Source organism: Apodemus sylvaticus, chromosome 11 (genome assembly GCF_947179515.1).
Source record: "Apodemus sylvaticus chromosome 11, mApoSyl1.1, whole genome shotgun sequence".
NCBI classification, from domain to species: domain Eukaryota; kingdom Metazoa; phylum Chordata; class Mammalia; order Rodentia; family Muridae; genus Apodemus; species Apodemus sylvaticus.
The window spans coordinates 80,027,189-80,044,624 of NC_067482.1; the positions used below are offsets into that span (position 1 = coordinate 80,027,189).

The 17,436-nt window shown below is 49.7% G+C and overlaps 1 protein-coding gene across 1 annotated transcript; it reads right to left on the minus strand.

Annotated features, from left to right (window-relative positions):
- Positions 1 to 8,073: 8,073 nt before the first annotated feature.
- Nefh (neurofilament heavy chain) lies at positions 8,074 to 16,900 on the minus strand. The gene is made up of 4 exons (XM_052199380.1): positions 15,974 to 16,900; positions 14,083 to 14,282; positions 12,705 to 12,829; positions 8,074 to 10,501 (listed from the first exon to the last, which is right to left on the minus strand). Exons 1-4 carry the CDS (start codon positions 16,854 to 16,856, stop codon positions 8,641 to 8,643), a joined length of 3,069 nt encoding a protein of 1,022 aa, XP_052055340.1. The 5' UTR covers positions 16,857 to 16,900; the 3' UTR covers positions 8,074 to 8,640.
- Positions 16,901 to 17,436: the final 536 nt, after the last annotated feature.

Here is a 17,436-nt window from a genome sequence, read left to right on the forward strand (position 1 = left end):
CTTCCTCAGTACTTACTGGCTCCTCCTTACTCAGCCTGCTTTCTTAGAGAACCCAGGGCCGCCAGCCCAGCAGTGACCATACCACACTGCCCTTTAGTGAGATCAATCACTAATTAAGAAAATGCCTTACAGGCTTCCCTGTTTCCAGCCCCAATCTTGTGGAAGCATTTTCTCAACTGAAGCTCCCTTCTCTAGCCCATGTCAAGCTGATATAACAAGCTAGCCAGGGCACCATGCTTGTCTTTCTAAAAGCTAACCTCCGTATCCTTGGTCTCTCTTCTTGCTATAGCTGAGGATGACCCTGAACTCCTGACTCTCCCCCTCCCCCTCTAAATCCTGGCATTGTAGGTGTTCACTACCACACCTGGCTTCTCTTCCCTCCCTCCCTCCTTCCCTTCCTCCCTCCCTCCCTCCCTCCCTTCTTCCCTCCCTCCCTCCCTCCCTCCACAGCCTGCACTTTGCCGCTCTCTCTACAATTTAAATGACCCTTGTCGTTTTAAGGGCATTCTCACTGAGCACTGCGATGAAACGAACCTCTCCTTCTCCAGAGAAGGGTGTGGTTGCCACGCCTCACAGGAACTCAACCTTGTCTGCACCTTATGTGTTCTGACCAGAGCAGACATTAAGCCTTTTCTTTAGGTAAGACCCTGGACCAATCATAACCTCACATTTCTGGCCTATTTAATTGCAGCCGCCGCCAGGATGCATGGATTCCCTTTATGGCATGACTGGGGTGGGGTGAAAAGTCTCAGTATGTAGATCCTATTGGCCTTGAACTGGCCATTCTCCTGCCTTTGTCTGCTGGGACTACGGTACCCTATACACGCATCCAGCTCCGCTTCCTTCATTTTTACCGTACAGGAAACTGGCTCAGAACGCAATAACTGTCCACGCTCCTATGTCTCTGGAGCTGCCCCAGGTTAGAGCTGAGAGGTCTGTCTGCATCTAAGGCTTACGCAGTAGCTGTAGGCTAAAGCCTATCCAGGCTATCACTTTCTCTGGGCTGCCGTCCATTTCAGCAATATTACTGTTCATGTCATATACCCAGAGGAGCCTGGTCACGAGGAACTGCAGTTTAGGGTCCTAATGGCCCGCTGGGTCCTTTTCCACCTATGAGCAGCTGCTTCAGCCTGGACAGGTTGTTTGACTCATCCTTGGTATTGGAATAAATCCTCATTTCCAAATGGGGATAGCTGTGCACTGGTTGTGGGCATTAAGAACCCACTCTTATGAGCTGGAGAGATGGCTCAGAGGTTAAGAGCACTGACTACCTTTCCAGAGGTCCTGAGTTCAATTCCCAGCAACCACATGGTGGCTCACAACCATCTGTAATGAGATCTGATGTCGTCTTCTGGTGTGTCTGAAGAGAGCAATGGTGTACTTATAAATAATAAATAAATCTTTAAAAAAAGAACCCACTCTTAGGGACCACCAAAATAGCTGGATGGAGTAAAGGGATCCTAGGAACCCATGTGTACTGCCTGGTTTTGTGTGTCAAATTGACACAGGCTGGAGTTATCACAGACAAAGGAGCTTCAGCTGAGGAAATGCCTCCATGAGATCCAGCTGTAAGGCATTTTCTCAATTAGTGGTCATGGGGGAGGACCCCTTGTGGGTGGTGCCATCCCTAGGCTGGTAGTTTTGGGTTCTATAAGAGAGTAAACTGAGCAAGCCAGGGGAAGCAAGCCAGTAAGCAGCATCCCTCCATAGCCTCTGCATCAGCTCCTGCTTCCTGACCTGCTTGAGTTCCTGTCCTGACTTCCTTAGGTGATCAATAGCAATGTGGAAGTATAAATAGAATAAACCCTTTCCTCCCCAACTTGCTTCTTGATCATGATGTTTTGTGCAGGAATAGAAACCCTGACAAGACACCATGAAAAGGTGGAAGGATACACACACACTCACACAAACACACACACACACACACACACACAACTCTACAAAATGTCCTGTGACACCCTCATGCCTGTATACCTACTCACCCAGCATACACACAATGATTAGGTAGGTGGCGTGAGGGCTGAAGATGTCCGGTGCACAAGTCTAGTGACCTAAATTTTGATCCTAGGATTCAGGTAATGGAAGCAGAGAACTGATTCCCACAGGTTGTCTCTAGACTTCCACACAAGGACTGCAACACTCATGAGCCCGCCCACACACACACACACACACAAACCATAAATAAATATATGTAACTGAGTGGTTTGGAATAGGAATGGCCCCCATAGACTCACATGTTTGAATGCTTGGCACACAGGAAATGGCACTATTAGGAGATGTGGCCTTGTTGGAGGAAATGTGTCACTGTGGGGGTGGGCTTTGAGGTCTCCTATGCTTAAGCTCTGCTCGGTGTGGAATCGAGTCTCCTGGCTGCCTTTGGTGGAGATGTAGAACTCCCAGCTCCTTCTCTAGCACCATGTCTGCCTGCGTGCTGCCAAGCTTCCCGCCATGATGATAATGGACTAAACCCTGAAATGGTAACCCAGCCCCGGTTAAATGTTTGCTTTTATAAGGGTTGTTTGGTTGTGGTTGTCTCTTCATAGCACTAAAAACCTAAGAGAGAACCTTGTGTTCGTTTGAGACAGGGCCCCCCCCTGTAGTCCTGGATGGTGTAGAACTGGTCCACCCAGATACTTCCGGGCTTCACATCTTGAGACCCTTAACCTCCCAGTTCTTACAGAGTTCCTTGTACCATAGGGCAACAGCTACAGGTTCTGGAGACAAGGTCCTTCATATCTTTGGGGGACCATTATTTAGCTCATTACATAGTCTGACAGTAGGAGGTGCTGCTCCCAAGTGAGAAAGATGTAATTCTCTACAAAGGCTGGAAGCTACAGAGCAGAAAAAGCCACCAAGGCCTCTAGAACAACTCACGTGACAGACGTGTGACAGCTTGCATGCTAGGTTGTTACTGTGCTAGGGGGTTCCCATGTGCATTGAACTGTATACATAGGTCAGGGGACAACTATAGTTCTCTTACTCTCTGCTTCCGCCACGTGGGTCCCAGGGACTGAACTCAGGTTGTCTAGCTTAGCAGCAGCTGCCTTTACCTGCAGAACCACAATGTTGACGGCCACTCCTAAGAGTTTTTGTGAGTTAAGTCCATACATTTGTGTTTGACCCAATAATAATTTTATATCATGTGAGGCAAAGATCCAACTTCTTTTTCTACATATGAATATCCAATTATCCCAGAAACCAGAACAAATATACCATAATATACTATTCTTTCTTTTCCCCATGGGATCATCTTAGCAATCTTGTCAAAAATCAATCTCTCTGGTATGGTAGTACATACCTGTAATTCTACACTCAAGAGGAGGAAGCAGGAGGATTGCTGAGAGTTCAAGGTCATCCTGAGCTATGTAACAAGTACTAAGAAAGCCAGAGATTCGATTTTGTTTTGTTTTTTTTGGGGGGGGGCAGTTTCCGAGACAGGGTTTCTCTGTGTAGTCCTGGCTGTCCTGGAACTCACTCTGTAGTCCAGGCTGGCCTCGAACTCAGAAATCCGCCTGCCTCTGCCTCCCAAGTGCTGGGATTAAAGGCATGCACCACCACCGCCCGGCCGGAGACCGGGCAGACCCTGACAGAGTTAAAGCAGACAAATGAACTGAGCAATGCTGTTAAGGGTTTGTCTCTGGACTTGGGCTCCATTGGTTTGTCTGAATGTATGTTTTGTTATTGTGACTGTGTGGCATGATTTCAGAAGGTCGGGGCCTATGAATGGTCCAGCTTTGTTCTTTTCCACTATTTGGTAATTTGGGAGCCTGTGCAGTCACATGTCAGTTTGCAAATCAGTTTCCCCATTTATGAAAAAGTAAAAATGTTTAGCAATAGAATTCTAATTACTATTGTTGAATTTGTGTGTGTGTGTGTGTGCACCTGCATGCATGCATGCATGTGTGTTTGTATGTGTGTAAGTAGAACAACTTTTTTATTTAAAAATGTTTTTCATTAATTAGTCAATTTATTTATTTATTTATTTATTTATGCATTCACTTTACATCCTGATTGCCCACTCCACATCCCTTCTTCAGTGGCAGGCGAGAGCCAGAGACAGCCTCTGCTCCAGTTGTTAGGGGACCCACATGAAGGCCGAGCTGCACATCTGCTACACATGTGTAGGGGCCTGGGCTCAGCCCCTGTGTGCTCTTTGCTTGGTGGCTCAGTCTCTGTGAGCAATATGGGGAGAACAACTTTCGAGAGTTGGTTTTTCCCTTCACCTTGTGGTTCCTGAGTCACCTGTTCACCCACTAAGCCATCTTACTGGCCTGGGCATGAGAATTTTGATAGGGATTGTAATGATGTGGTAAACTGCCCTTAGCAGTATTGCCATTTAAACAAGAGCAGGGTGCCGTGGTGCACACGGAAATCCTAGCACTTGGGAAATGGAGACCGGGAAGCAGGAGTCATTTCTGTAAATGTAGTGTGAGGCCAAAGTGTGCTATGTGAGCCCTGTCTCAAAAATCAACAAAACTAACAAGGTTAAGTATTGCAAGCCTAAATACGAGGTGTCTTTCAGTTTATACGGATTTTCTTTTCTGAGCATGAAACTCTGTGTAGACCATACTGGCCTCACACAGTGATCTGCTTGCTTCTGCAGCGGATCCTTTAATGCTATTATAAATTATTTTTTAGCTTCTCTATTTAGCCAGATGTGGTGGCACAGTTGTTTAACCTCAGCACTCAGGAAGTAGAGGCAGTAGATCTCTTTGAGTTCAAGGCCAGACTGGTTTCCATAGCAAGTTCCAGGCCAGATTGTGTTACTGGGTGAGACCCTACTTAAAAAACAACAACAACAAACAAATACAACTCTATCTCTGTTAAGATTGTTTATTGCTAGTGTCCTGTGTTCACAGTGCCGTGTTCATTACTAGTAGTCAGAGACACAAAAGAGACTCAGTTATTCTTCTATTTTTTTTTCAGACAGGATCTCACTTTTTCCAGGATGGCTGTCTCTGACTTTTATTTTTAATTATTTAATTATTTAATTTTATATGTGTGAATGTTCTATCTGCACATATGTCTGTGTATATGTCTGGCTAGTGCCTGTGTAGGCCAGAAGAGGGCATCAGATTACCTGGGATTGTAGCTATAGAGACAGTTAAAAGCCCCCATGTGGGAATCAAACCCGAGGTCTCTGTAAGAGCAACAAATACTCTGGACCCCTGAGCCATCTCTCCAGCCCAATACAGCTTGTGTGTAGTGCTAGGGTGACCTTGGCCTTCTAATACTCTGACCTCCACCCCTTGAGTGCTGGGATCACAGGTGTATACCACACACCCAGTTTACATATGTGTTTATTCTGTGTTGATCTCTACTCTGAAGCTTTGCTGGATATGAATTTTATTAACTCTAGTAATTTGGTTTTTTACTTCTAGAGTCAAATCCAAGCTCTTTCCTTTACCTGTGGTGCCACAATCTTCTGAAAATATCCCTCACGTTCTAAGAGACTGGAACTTTTGCAGCACCTCACAAATTACTAGCACACCATTGAGGTCACTTAAGCCTGTTCTTGGTTAATCTGCACTTGTTTTCCATTAAATGGCTCCAAGAGAAAATGCTTTCATCTCCTTCCTTAATACAACATGGATGCATCATTAGTGACTCAGAGTTAATCACTAATTAATTCATTTAATCTATAAGGCAGCCAATCAGCTTTGGGCTCCCACTTTGCTGCTTTCTCATCCTTTACCTGCCTTGAGAAATAGAACTAAGGATGTAGTTTAGTTGGCCGAGAGCACAGGCGCTGGACCTGGTCCTTGGGACTACATAAACCAGGGTCAGGGGTACACACCTGTAACCTCAGCCCCTGAGAGGTTAAGGGGGAAAGGTTGGAAACTTGGGCCTTCTCTACAATCATACAGCATTAGAAGCTAGCCTGGACTACACAAGGCCCTGTGTCAAAAGAAAGATGCCCACATAGACTGGAGTATACATTACATTTACATAGTATGGCTATCTCTCACCATGCTGTGTCATCTTTATAAGAAATTTGGAGCATTCAGATGACGGTAACATCTCTAGGCAAGCCAGATGGGGAGAGCCAGGTGTGGAGGCTCATGCCTGTGATAAGGACTGGGGTTTTGTTTATTGTTCTGGTTTGTTTTGTTTTGTTTTGCTTTTCTGCCTTCCAGATTCTCACTTTATGTTCAGATGTGGCTGCGTGCTAGGGCGTATGGATGTCTGACCTCCCCGGGGCAGGCAGCTCAGCTTTCAGACAGTGATCACGTTGATAACTTAAGTGATTATTTTCCAGGGGCCAAGGTGCAAGCCTAGAATCCAGCCCTCGGGAGGTGGAAGCGAGACTGTGACAAACACACACACACAATCTTTACTTAAAGGTGACCACCCTAACCTGTCTTGGCATCCTTTAAATAATTCAATCTTTGTGACAGATGGAGGTGGGGTGTCTGTCTATCTGGAGTGTTAACCATGAATATAATGTTGGGGTACGGAAAGAGGGTACCTTGCTCACTCCCTGAAGTGTCACCATTCTGTCACTCTGTCACTAGCATACAATTACTATTTTTTTTTTTTTTTTTGAGACAGGGTTTCTCTGTGTAGCCCTGGCTGTCCTGGAACTTCTCTGTAAACCAGGCTGGCCTCAAACTCAAACAGGCCTACCTGCCTCTGCTGGGATCGAAGGTGCTGCCACTGCCAGTGCTCAGCTAAAAACAAAAAACAACAACAACAAAAAACAACAACAACAAAAAACAAACAAACAAACAAACAAAAATGCCCCCTTCAGTCACTGCATTATTCAGAACTCTTCTGGTCGTAGAGCAGGGTTGTAACCGGAGGAGTTTGGTAAAGAAAGGGATTGATCACTTTGAGGAATGGCCAAAAGCGGTGGGTTGGATCATCAGAAGTCCACCATAGCTCTCTAGGTATTTTGTTCCTGTTCATCTTACCCTGTCTCACACTATCTTACTATAGGTCTGGAAACATGACTGCCCATGGCTTCCTATTCTAATCTCCCTACCAGCTACTCTGGTCCCAAGTTTAAAATCCCAGAAAAGAGCTCAACTGGCCTTTCTGAGCTAGTCCTATGACTGGCCAAAAGTAGGGAAATTAGACGGGATAGCTAAGAGCCATCCGTGGGGGCAGGAGCAGAGAGGCAGTGCCCAGGAGAGGTGTTGTGCACACAGAACAACGGGCCTCGGCAGTCCCACCATACGAGGCCTTAACAGTCAGGATGCCATGGAAACCTGCAAGAGGACCGTGTAGCTTTCAAAATTATCTCCAGAGCTAGGCACAATGGTGCGTGCATGTAACTCCAGATACTTGGGTGGCAGAGACAAAACTATGAGTTCAAAAGTCATCCTGTGTATTTAAGCAAGACACTGTCTCAAAATAAAAATAAAAACATAAAAAGGGGTGCTAGTGGGGTGCATACTGAAAAAGAAAATCTATGCCCAGAGAAGCACATTGAATGTAAATTAGGTGACTGTTGAGAAGCTGTCACTGTCTTCACAACAGATGAATTATCCACGTGTGGCCCCTTACCCATGGGTACTTCTCATCTAGCATGCAGAGTCCATGGACCGTTCGACATCCTCCTGGGGGGCCCAGTGTTCCCAGTATCTCAGCATCAGTGTTCATTAGGGTAAACTGGGATTTGGCCAGATGTGTACTTTCCACACCTCCCTCAGACTGCGATGTCAATGGTGTGCAGTCAGGAGTCTGTGGAGTTTATTATTATTACCATCACGTGACGTCATCACCACCATCATCATTTATTTACCGTGAGTGCTCTGCTGCATATACATCTACTGGCCAGAAGAGGTCATCAGATCCCCTTATAGGTGGTTGCTGGGAATTGAACTCAGACCTCTGGAAGAACAGCCAATGCTTTTAACCCCTGAGCCAGCTCCCCAGCCCCGTTTGTGAGTTCTAAGGCTCTCAGGTGACGCTGATGAAGGTGATCCACAGAGCACACTGAGGAATGAAGTCCTAGGCCACCAGCCTAGAGCTGATATGATGTCTAGACCTCCGCCCCCTGCCTCTCGCCTTCCCAGAGGAAGAGAACACATAAGAACAGCCACAATTTTATTTCAGAAGCACTTGGTTTTATTGCATGGAAGCAATTGAAAGTGGACTTCAGTGGAGAGTACACCCTGGCATGGTTCAGTGGCCAGCACCCTACCTCGCCTGCTGCAGCTTATCCGGAGCATGTACTGGGCAAGGGCCTGACCACTCCTTTGGAAAAGAAGAAGGCATTCAGGAATAGGTTACAACGTTTCAAGCATAATGCATTTCTAACTGCTCATTCATTATTGCGGTCATCTGTCAGTTGGACATACAGGAAATAAATGCACTTACTCGGAAAGGAGGGGGCAGTTTTTAGACACGTGTTTTACGCGTAGCGTTCAGCATACATCACGTTCAGCTATGATAAGCTATCATAATCGTCCATCACCTGGGGAGGGCTTTCGGCGTGGGGGGCAGGGCTCAGGGTTATCTTCTCTTGCTAACTTAATCCTAATAGAAATTCCTGTTTGGTGAGGACAGGACCGGCATCTAAGCGGTGTTTCTTCTTACAGAGGGAAAGGAAGAAATAAAATTTATTACGCCGACCCTTGAGTACTGGGACTGTCCTGAGTTTCTTTGGCTATTCTGCGTGCTCCGCTTGTCCTCTTACTTCTCTCCCTTGGCGGCCTTGTCCCCTGTGGCCTTCTCTGGAGGCTGGCTATCCTTCTGGTCTGTGCTAGAGGACTTCTCCGCCTTTTCTGCCTTGGGTTTGCTAGGCTCTTTGGAAAGGCCCTTGTCGTCCTCCTCCTTGGCCTTGGCCTCCGTCTTGGGTCTCTCCTCAGGCTTCTTGGACTCTGAGGTCTTCTCCTCCTTGGTGTCTTTCTTCCCTGGCGCTGCAGGTGCCTCCTCTTTCTTTGGCTTTTCCTCCTCTGTGGGCTTGCTAGGTTCTTTGGCCTTCGTGTCTTCTGCTTCTATCTTGGTTGTCTCTGGCTTCTCTTTGGGTTGTGTGTCTTCCTTCACACCCGTCTTGGCAGGAGTCTCCTCCTCCGGGGTCGCTGCTTTCTTCTTCTCTCCAGCCTCTTCCTTCTTGGCTTCTGCTGCAGAGTCCTTGGGCTTTTCTGTAGGAGTTTCCTTCTTCTCCTCCACCTTGGGCTTTGGGGTCTCCTTGGGAGCTTCGTCTTTCTTACTGTCCTTCGCCTCTGTTTTTGGCATAGCTGGTGTCTTCTCTTCTTCTACCTTCTTTGGGGGTTCTTTGGCTTTTACGTCCTCCTTCACAGGGGACTTTACCTCTTCCTTCTTGGGAGCCACCTTCTCAGAAGTCTTGGCCTCTTCCTTCTCTGGGGACTTGGCCTCCTCCTTGGCAGGACTTTTGACCTGCTCAGGATCTCTGATGTCTGCAGGGTGCTTCACTTCCTCCTTTGCTGGACTCTTAGCTTCCGGAGACTTCACATCTAGAGTCTTGGCCTTCTCAGGAGACTTTGCTTCCTCCTTCATGGGGCTCTTGGCCTTCTCAGGTGATTTGACCTCAGCTGGAGGCTTGATCTCTTCCTTCACAGGGGACTTGGCCTTCTCGGGAGACTTGGCCTCGGCTGGGGATTTTGCTCCTTCCTTCACGGGGGTCTTGTCCTTCTCTGGAGATTTTACCTCAGCTGGAGACTTCACCTCAGCTGGAGACTTGCCCTCAGCTGGAGACTTGCCCTCAGCTGGAGATTTGGCTTCAGCTGGTGACTTGGCCTCACCTGGGGACTTCACTGCAGCTGGTGACTTGGCCTCAGCTGGGGATTTCACTGCAACTGGTGACTTGGCCTCAGCTGGAGACTTCACCTCAGCTGGTGACTTTACCTCAGCTGGTGACTTGGCCTCACCTGGGGACTTCACTGCAGCTGGAGACTTGGCCTCACCTGGGGACTTCACCTCAGCTGGAGACTTTACCTCCGCTGGTGATTTTACCTCAGCTGGAGACTTGGCCTCACCTGGAGACTTCACTGCAGCTGGTGACTTGGCCTCAGCTGGTGACTTGGCCTCAGCTGGCGACTTGGCCTCAGCTGGGGACTTCACTGTAGCTGGAGATTTGACCTCATCTGGGGACTTCACTGCAGCTGGAGATTTGACCTCATCTGGGGACTTCACTGCAGCTGGAGATTTGGCCTCAGCTGGTGACTTGGGCTCAGCTGGCGATTTGGCCTCTTCTTTCACAGGAGATTTGGTTTCTTTTTCTGGAGATGCGGCCTCTTCTGCAGGGGGAGATGTAACTGCTTCTTCTTCTCCTCCCTCTTCTGCCTCTTCTCCTTCCTCCCCTTGGGCCTCTTTGTCCTCCTCTTCCGTCACTTCTTCCGTCACCTGGATCTCTTCTGTCTGTTCCTCTACAATTACAGTTTCCTTCTCGGATTTTTCTACTACTTTTATCTTCTCTTCGCTTTTGACTTTTATGTGAGTGGATGTGGAAGGAATTTTTGGGAGTCCCTCAGTAAGAGAGAAGGGACTCGGACCAAAGCCAATCCGGCACTCTTCACCTTCCAGGAGCTTCCTGTGGGGTGGATAATGGGATACACGGTAACTCAGAGCTGCAATCCTGGTTGCCTTTCTGAGGCCCAGTGCATTGAGGGACAGGGTTTGGTGAATGAAGAGAATGGATCAGTGGCAGAACCCCCACTTTCTTTCCCTTGCTCCCTTTTCTTCTCTTCCTCCCTCTCTGTTTTCAGGTTTTTCATTTTCATTACTAGTAGACATTTTGAACTTACTTCTTTTTTGATGGTACTGGGGATGGAGTCATGCTAGCACACACTCTGCCCTGAGTCACAGCCTTGGCAGGAAGCACTTTCAGAGTGGAGAAAGCTACTTCATGAAGTATTCTGGTAAAGCTTACAAAGCCTGACCCTCGTGGGGGCTGCACTGCTGCGTATGGGAGGAACCTTCTCCCTAAAGCATGGCCCTCAACAGAAAACCCCTACGTTGGCAAAACTTACACTCCATGTCTCTCAACTAACACCTAAGTCAGGCATGCCTTTAATCCCAGCACCTAGGAGGCAGAAACAAGTGGACCTCTGTAATCCTGAGGCTAGCCTGATCTACAGAGAAAGCTTCAGGACAGCCAGGACTACACAGAGAAACCCTGTCTCAAACAATCCCATCCCCCAAAAAGAAAAATTCAAGAGAAAGTTGAGAGGTCTAGGGTTATATCTCGGTGGTTATTGCTGGTCCAGTATGTATGAGTCCCTGGGTTTGGAGAGAGAGAATGACTCCTGAATGTTGTATAGAACATGCGCCCCATACACACAACCCTGCACACACACAATAACATAAAACATAAACCCCTCCCATGACTGAAGGGAACAAGGAAGCCCGCACGTACACATTCAGGCTGACTGGGTTCCTAAATGCCATTTAGAGTGTCCTGTCTCCTTTTGGAGCCATTCTTTGGGATCTCTCCTCTCACTTGGCTACTCACAAGGTGGTGACCTTATCCAAGCTACCCAGACGCTAAAGGCCTTCATTTCCTCATTGGTAAAAGTCTGATCACCAGAGTCCTTACCTCAGAGGGCTGCTTCTGTAACAGACTGAATATTAAGGGCCTGGCGGGGTGGGGTGGGCGCTGCTCAGTGGAAGCTTAGGGGTTTCCCCTGGAACAGTGCTTACCTTTTGAGACAGGGTTTCTCTGTGTAGCCCTGGCTGTCCTGGAACTCACTCTGTAGACCAGGCTGGCCTCGAACTCAGAAATCCGCTTGCCTCTGCCTCCCAAGTGGTGTACCACCACACATGGCAGTGGTTTCCAAAATTTAACAGCTTATAGATTACCTTGGGTCTTGTTAAACTGCAGATCTTAATCTACAGCCTGGGGCAGGATCTGTCTTTTTATCTCTAGGATCACTCTGAACCTTGGCTACTGTACTACACTGAGTACCAAGATTAGAGCAGAGCCAGGAGGTGGACAGCCAAGGACCACCAAGCAGGAGAGGCCTTCGAGATGTCAGCCCTGCTAGACTGTGACGTCTCATCTTTGAGAACTGGTCTTTTCATGACTACCATTCAGTGGGCTGGCTGAGCTCCCATCAACCCATGGTTTGGATGTTGTTTCTGTTAATTTTGCAAGGGATGAAGGCCCAGCAAGCTAAGAAATTCCGAAGGGTGGGACTATAATAGTGTCTGACTACCTAAGCACCTCTTTTCTTCCAAAGCTAGTTTCTGACTAACTGACTTTGGGGTAGAGAAGGAGCTTTAAGTCACCATCAGAAGATAACAAGTCACTCCTGAGCCAATGAGGCAGCTCAGTGGGTAAACACACTGGCCATGAAGCCCAAGGACTTGGTAAGTTTGGTTCCCAGGAACCACATGGTGGAAGCAGAAAGCCAATCCCCTAGACTGTCCTCTGACCTCCATATGTGTGTGCATGCAGGTGCACACACACACACACACGAAAAATAAACAGAAATACTCTGGTCTTTAGCTAGGTTGTGGTGACACACACCTTTAATCCTAGCACTTGGCAAACAGAGGTAGGTGGGTCTCCCAGATCTAGAGACCACCTCACATGGTCTACATTGTGAGTTCAAGGCCCGAGAGGGCTGCCTAGTAAGATGTGTTTTAAAAAAACAAAACAAAATAAAGACCAAAAAAAAAACCTCTTTTCTCTAAAATGTGGTCAGACACCCAAACACAGCCTGAAACTGAAGGCTTGGTACTTTAGGGAAAGCCTGGCTCTGCACTGCCTTAAGGCTCCTGGGCCATCTCACCTGTAAGCCGCAATCTCGATATCCAGGGCCATCTTGACGTTGAGCAGGTCCTGGTATTCTCGGAGCTGAGCAGCCATCTCCCACTTGGTGTTTCTCAGCTCATTGTCCAGCTGCTGAATAGCGTCCTGTGGGACGACAGATCAGGAGAGTCATCTGTCATCTAGTACCTGGCTCTCAGTTCCAGGTAAGCTGGTGCTACCCTGCTCAGCCACCTGGCTGGGGACAAAGCCCCACCCTGTCAAAATTTCAATGTGCTTATGTACAGTCATGGAAGCAAAAGTCTCAGCCTGAGGAAAGTTCTGGAAAGAAATAACAACAGACACGGGCTCAGTCAGAATGATGGGTGAACTTTTACACGTGTCTTAGAAGATGTTCCCTGAAAGGTTGAGGTGTAGCGGGGCGGTACATTCCACAGGGCTGCCTGGGGCTAGGGCAGTCTTAGCTACTTTGTTTTCTGTTCTTTCCAAAAGTGCCTGCAAGTGTCAACCCTAGGCAAGTGTGTGCTAGCTGATTACCTGGCAAGCCCAAGAACACCCAGAAGCATACTGAACACAGATGAAACGTCTTTTCCCTGCACACTGCTTAAAGCAGTGGTTCTCAACCTGTTCTCACTGGGCTTTAGCAAATCTCTTTCTCCAAAAAATAGTTACATTGTGATTCATAACTAATAAAATTTCAGTTAAGAAATAGTAATGAGGAGAGAACTGAGGTGAATAACGTGCCACCCTGTGTCCAAGAGAAGAAACAGGCTGTTAGAGTTTTGGTTGATGTTTTGCTTTTTGTTGCTTTGCTATTTGTTATGTTATAAATTAATGTTATTATATGGATATTATGGATTTTATAAATTATTGTTATTGCTTTTAATTTTTGTTTATGCTTTTCACTTTTTATAGTAATTTTCATTTAAACCCCATTTTCTTATGTATTTCTGATGAATAAAAAATTATTAGAAACTCAAAAAAAAAAAAGAAATAGTAATGAAAATAATCTTATGGCTGGGTGTCACCCCAGCCTGGGGTCCCGTAAGAAAGAGTCACAGCATCGGGAGGCTGAGAAGCACTGCCTTGAAGTGAAATGTCACGAAGACCCTTCACTTCTTAATGTTTCTCCAGGTGCCAGGCTGCGGCTATCACGTTTATCAGGTTCTAGGAAAGTGACACTTTTCTCCTCAGGCTGTTTTTGGCTGAAGAAATCTTCCAAAGCTGTGCAAAGGCCACACCCACGGACCCAGGTGACTAGAATGCCTACTCTAACCAAGATCATGCTGAGCAGTTATACTTCATAAATTCTTTATTAGGTGCTAAGACGGAGCCCAGGACCTCACGCGCTGACCACTGAGCTGTGTCCCCCAGGTTGTGAGCACTCTTAATCTAGTCACCTGGTAGGAGGCAATGTCTGCCTGATGACGGTCCTCTAGCTCAGAGCGCTGCCTCTCCAGAGACTCCTTGGTGCTTTTCAGCGCCTCCAACTCTGTGGTCCTGGCCTGCAGCTGCCGCCGGTACTCAGTTATCTCCTCTTGGGCTGAGCGCATAGCATCTGTGTTTACTTTGGCTGCCTCTGAGAGTCGGTCCAACCTCACTAAGTAGGGATGGAATCAGGACACAGGGTTAGCAACATATAAACTTAGGTTGCAATCTGAAAAGTGGCATGGGTTGGAGACCTACTGGGTGCCAGGATGTTTGATACACCCTTTCCTATGATGGTCACATAGTTATTGTCCAAAGCCACCCTGCTAGTGAGTGGCAGGATTCAAATGGCTTCAAAAAACAGACTGTGTCTCCCTCGACTCGATCCATAAACTACTCAGGAGATAAGAAGCCCCCATTCATGGTCCCAGTGCCTGGCAGAGCTCCTTAACAAAGGGCTGGCACACTGCACTGAGGGGTTCAGATGGGAAAACTAGCATGAGGCCTAACCCTGAGCTGAGGTGTGCAGACTTGGGAAAGAAGTTAATATCCCTGTGACTTCTCCAGGCATGAACACTGTGGGACTGGAGATCAGTTACAATGTAGCCATGGTAACGTCACTGCAGATTTCTGCAGAGTCCAAGGTCATAGGGGAGCACAAGGCCAGTGAACCAGCCTGTCCCTCCTCTTCTGACTTCCTTGTCTAGCACCACAGCTCCAGAGCCAGTGCAGCCTCTGCCACCAACTGGCACCTGGTTCTCAGACCTTGTCCAGGCCAGTGGAAATCAGACATTGGTCTTAATCTCCCGGAAGTGAACATACTACATCCAAGAGCTGAGTCCTGGTAGAAAGAAAGAGGCCAGCTGGTGGGAACACATCCTGGTGTGCTCGCTCTGCTTGGTGAAGGGCAAACCATAAAGAAGACAAGAGGTCCCCTCTGGGAGGAGCCTTACTGCAGAGATGGGGGAAGGGACTGACACTGCAAAGGCGTGGAACATGAAAAGGGAAATTCCAACCATCCCAATTCCAGCATTGCCAGCTTTCCCTGCTGTTAGCAAAGACTTAAAAACCACTCAAGTGATGACTCTGCAGCTGACACTAAGAAGCCCAGTTACTCTATGGCCCAATCCCAAAAGAAACTAGAACGAGAGGCCAGTGTTGGTCAAGGTCACCCTGCAGCTACTGGGCAGGGTTTCAGGGCAACTGCAGTCTAGCTGACTCAGAACCCCTGTACATTTTGGGGAAGAGGTAGGGGATATTAAACAACACAGAGGCTTCCTCAGCCATTCTCAGTCGTGAGGGCCACATGCTGGTTCCATACTGGCTAGAAAGGGCGTGAAAATAAATGGCTTTCATTTTTACACAGTAGATTACTAAAAGGCGAGACTTTATGCACTGAGCAAGTAGTGGGACGGTGCCTGATAGGTGTCAGCAGAACACTCCTGTTCCACCCACTGCGCAGGGTCAAAGACAGGTGAGCAAAGTTGGCACGGCCAAAGTTGGCACGGCCAGCGGCTGCTAGATACCCGACACCCTGGGTCTAAGAAGGGGCTTGCTCCTTTTTAGATGGGAGCCTGGTCTGAATCCGGGGTCTGTCTAACTGTGTGGAGGACAGGGGTTGGCCCCGGTGTTTATGTACAGACACAAATAATGTGGAGGGTGGCAACTAAAGGAAAATCCAGAGTTGGGGCGCCCCCAGGGAGGGAATGAGTAAAACCGCTATTTTGTGAGCTGGCATGCACTTCTCAGAGGGTCCAGCTACTTCTGAGAGGCGTCCTCCACCGTCCTCGCTGGTGAACCCACAGGCGTCTCACTACCCCGCCAGAAGGGGGCGAGCCCTTCCCACCCCGCACTCCCGCGCACCTCGGAACCACTCCTCGGACTGCAGCGTGCTCTGTACAGTGTGGCCTTCGAGCTGCGCGCGGATCTCCCGCAGCGCCGACGTCACGTCGCACTTGAGGGCGTCGCGAGCCTCGGCCTGAGCCTGCGCCTGCGCGGCGCCGCAGCCCTGGATCTGACCGAGCAGCTCGCCCACCTCCTCCTGGTGGTGGCGCCGCAGGTAGCCGCACTCGTCCTGCAGCGCCTGCGCCTTCTTCTGCAGCTCCACGCGCGCCGCTTCCGCCTCCTGCGCGAAGCGCGCCAGGGCGCGCGCCGCCGCCTCCGCCTCCTCGCGCTGCCGGGCCTCCTCGTCCAGCCGCTGGCGGACGTGCGCGATGTCCTCCAGCAGGTGCTCCTGCTCCAGGCGCAGCTGCCCGCGCGCCGCCCCCAGGCGCAGCACGGCGCCGCGCATCTCGCGCACCTCGCGCTCGTACAGCTCGCCCATGGCGGCGCGGCCGGCTTGCTGCTGCCGCAGCGCCGCCGCCTCGCCCTCCAGGCTGCGGTTGTGCGCCTCGAGCTGCCTCACCTTGTCGATGTAGCCCGCGAAGCGATCGTTCAGAGCCTGCAGCTGCTCCTTCTCGCTGCGCGCCGCCACCGCCGCCACCACGCAGCCCTCCGGGCCGTTGCTTAGGGTGTCGAGCGAGTCGGTGCTCGAGGCGGCGCCGGCGCCGCGAAAGCGGCTGGGCGAGGCGGACACGGAGCTCACGGATGTCCGCGCCCACGAGTGGAAGCCGCTGGAGGAGCCGGCGGCGGAGCGCGTGCCGCCCGCGCCTGCCTTGCGGCTCAGCGCGTAGTGCAGGCTGCCTCCTCCGTGCAGAGGCGCGAACGGGGCGCCCAGCAGCGCATCGGCGCTGCCGAAGCTCATCATGGCTTGGCCGGAGCAGGTGCGGCCGCCGGCGGAGCGGGAGTGCGGGGCCGGGGCGGGGCGGGCAGCACTGCGGCAGCTCCGGGATGCCGGCTCTTTTATATCCGCGGTGGCCCGGTCCGGCCCCTCGGCAGTGGGGGGCTGGGGAGGAGGGCCCCGCCCTCTCCACCTCCTCCCCCGCGGCCCCGGGCCGACCGGCTTCTCCGCAGTGAGAGGGGCGGGGCTGGGGGGGACCCAGGAGTGAAGGGGAATCGACGCATCGTCAGTGAAGCCTCCCGAGGTCAGACCAAGGAGTAAAGGACTTCTGGAGCGGACAAGTGGAGACCTCCAGGTGCATGTCGGAAGACCCTATTGGTCAGAATAAGACCCTCAGAATAAGAGAGGGTACTCGAAATAGGGAGAGGACTGCAGAACGGATGGGTCAAGGCGCCTTTGGGTTGAAGCAGTGGGAGACTGCAGTGATTACTAAGAGGACACCCCCGCTTGAGAAGTAACACAGGGTTCCCTAATAGTTAGAGAGGACCTTGAGATGAGGAGGGTAGACTGAGGCCACCCACGAAGGGATTCTGTATGGGGTTGTATG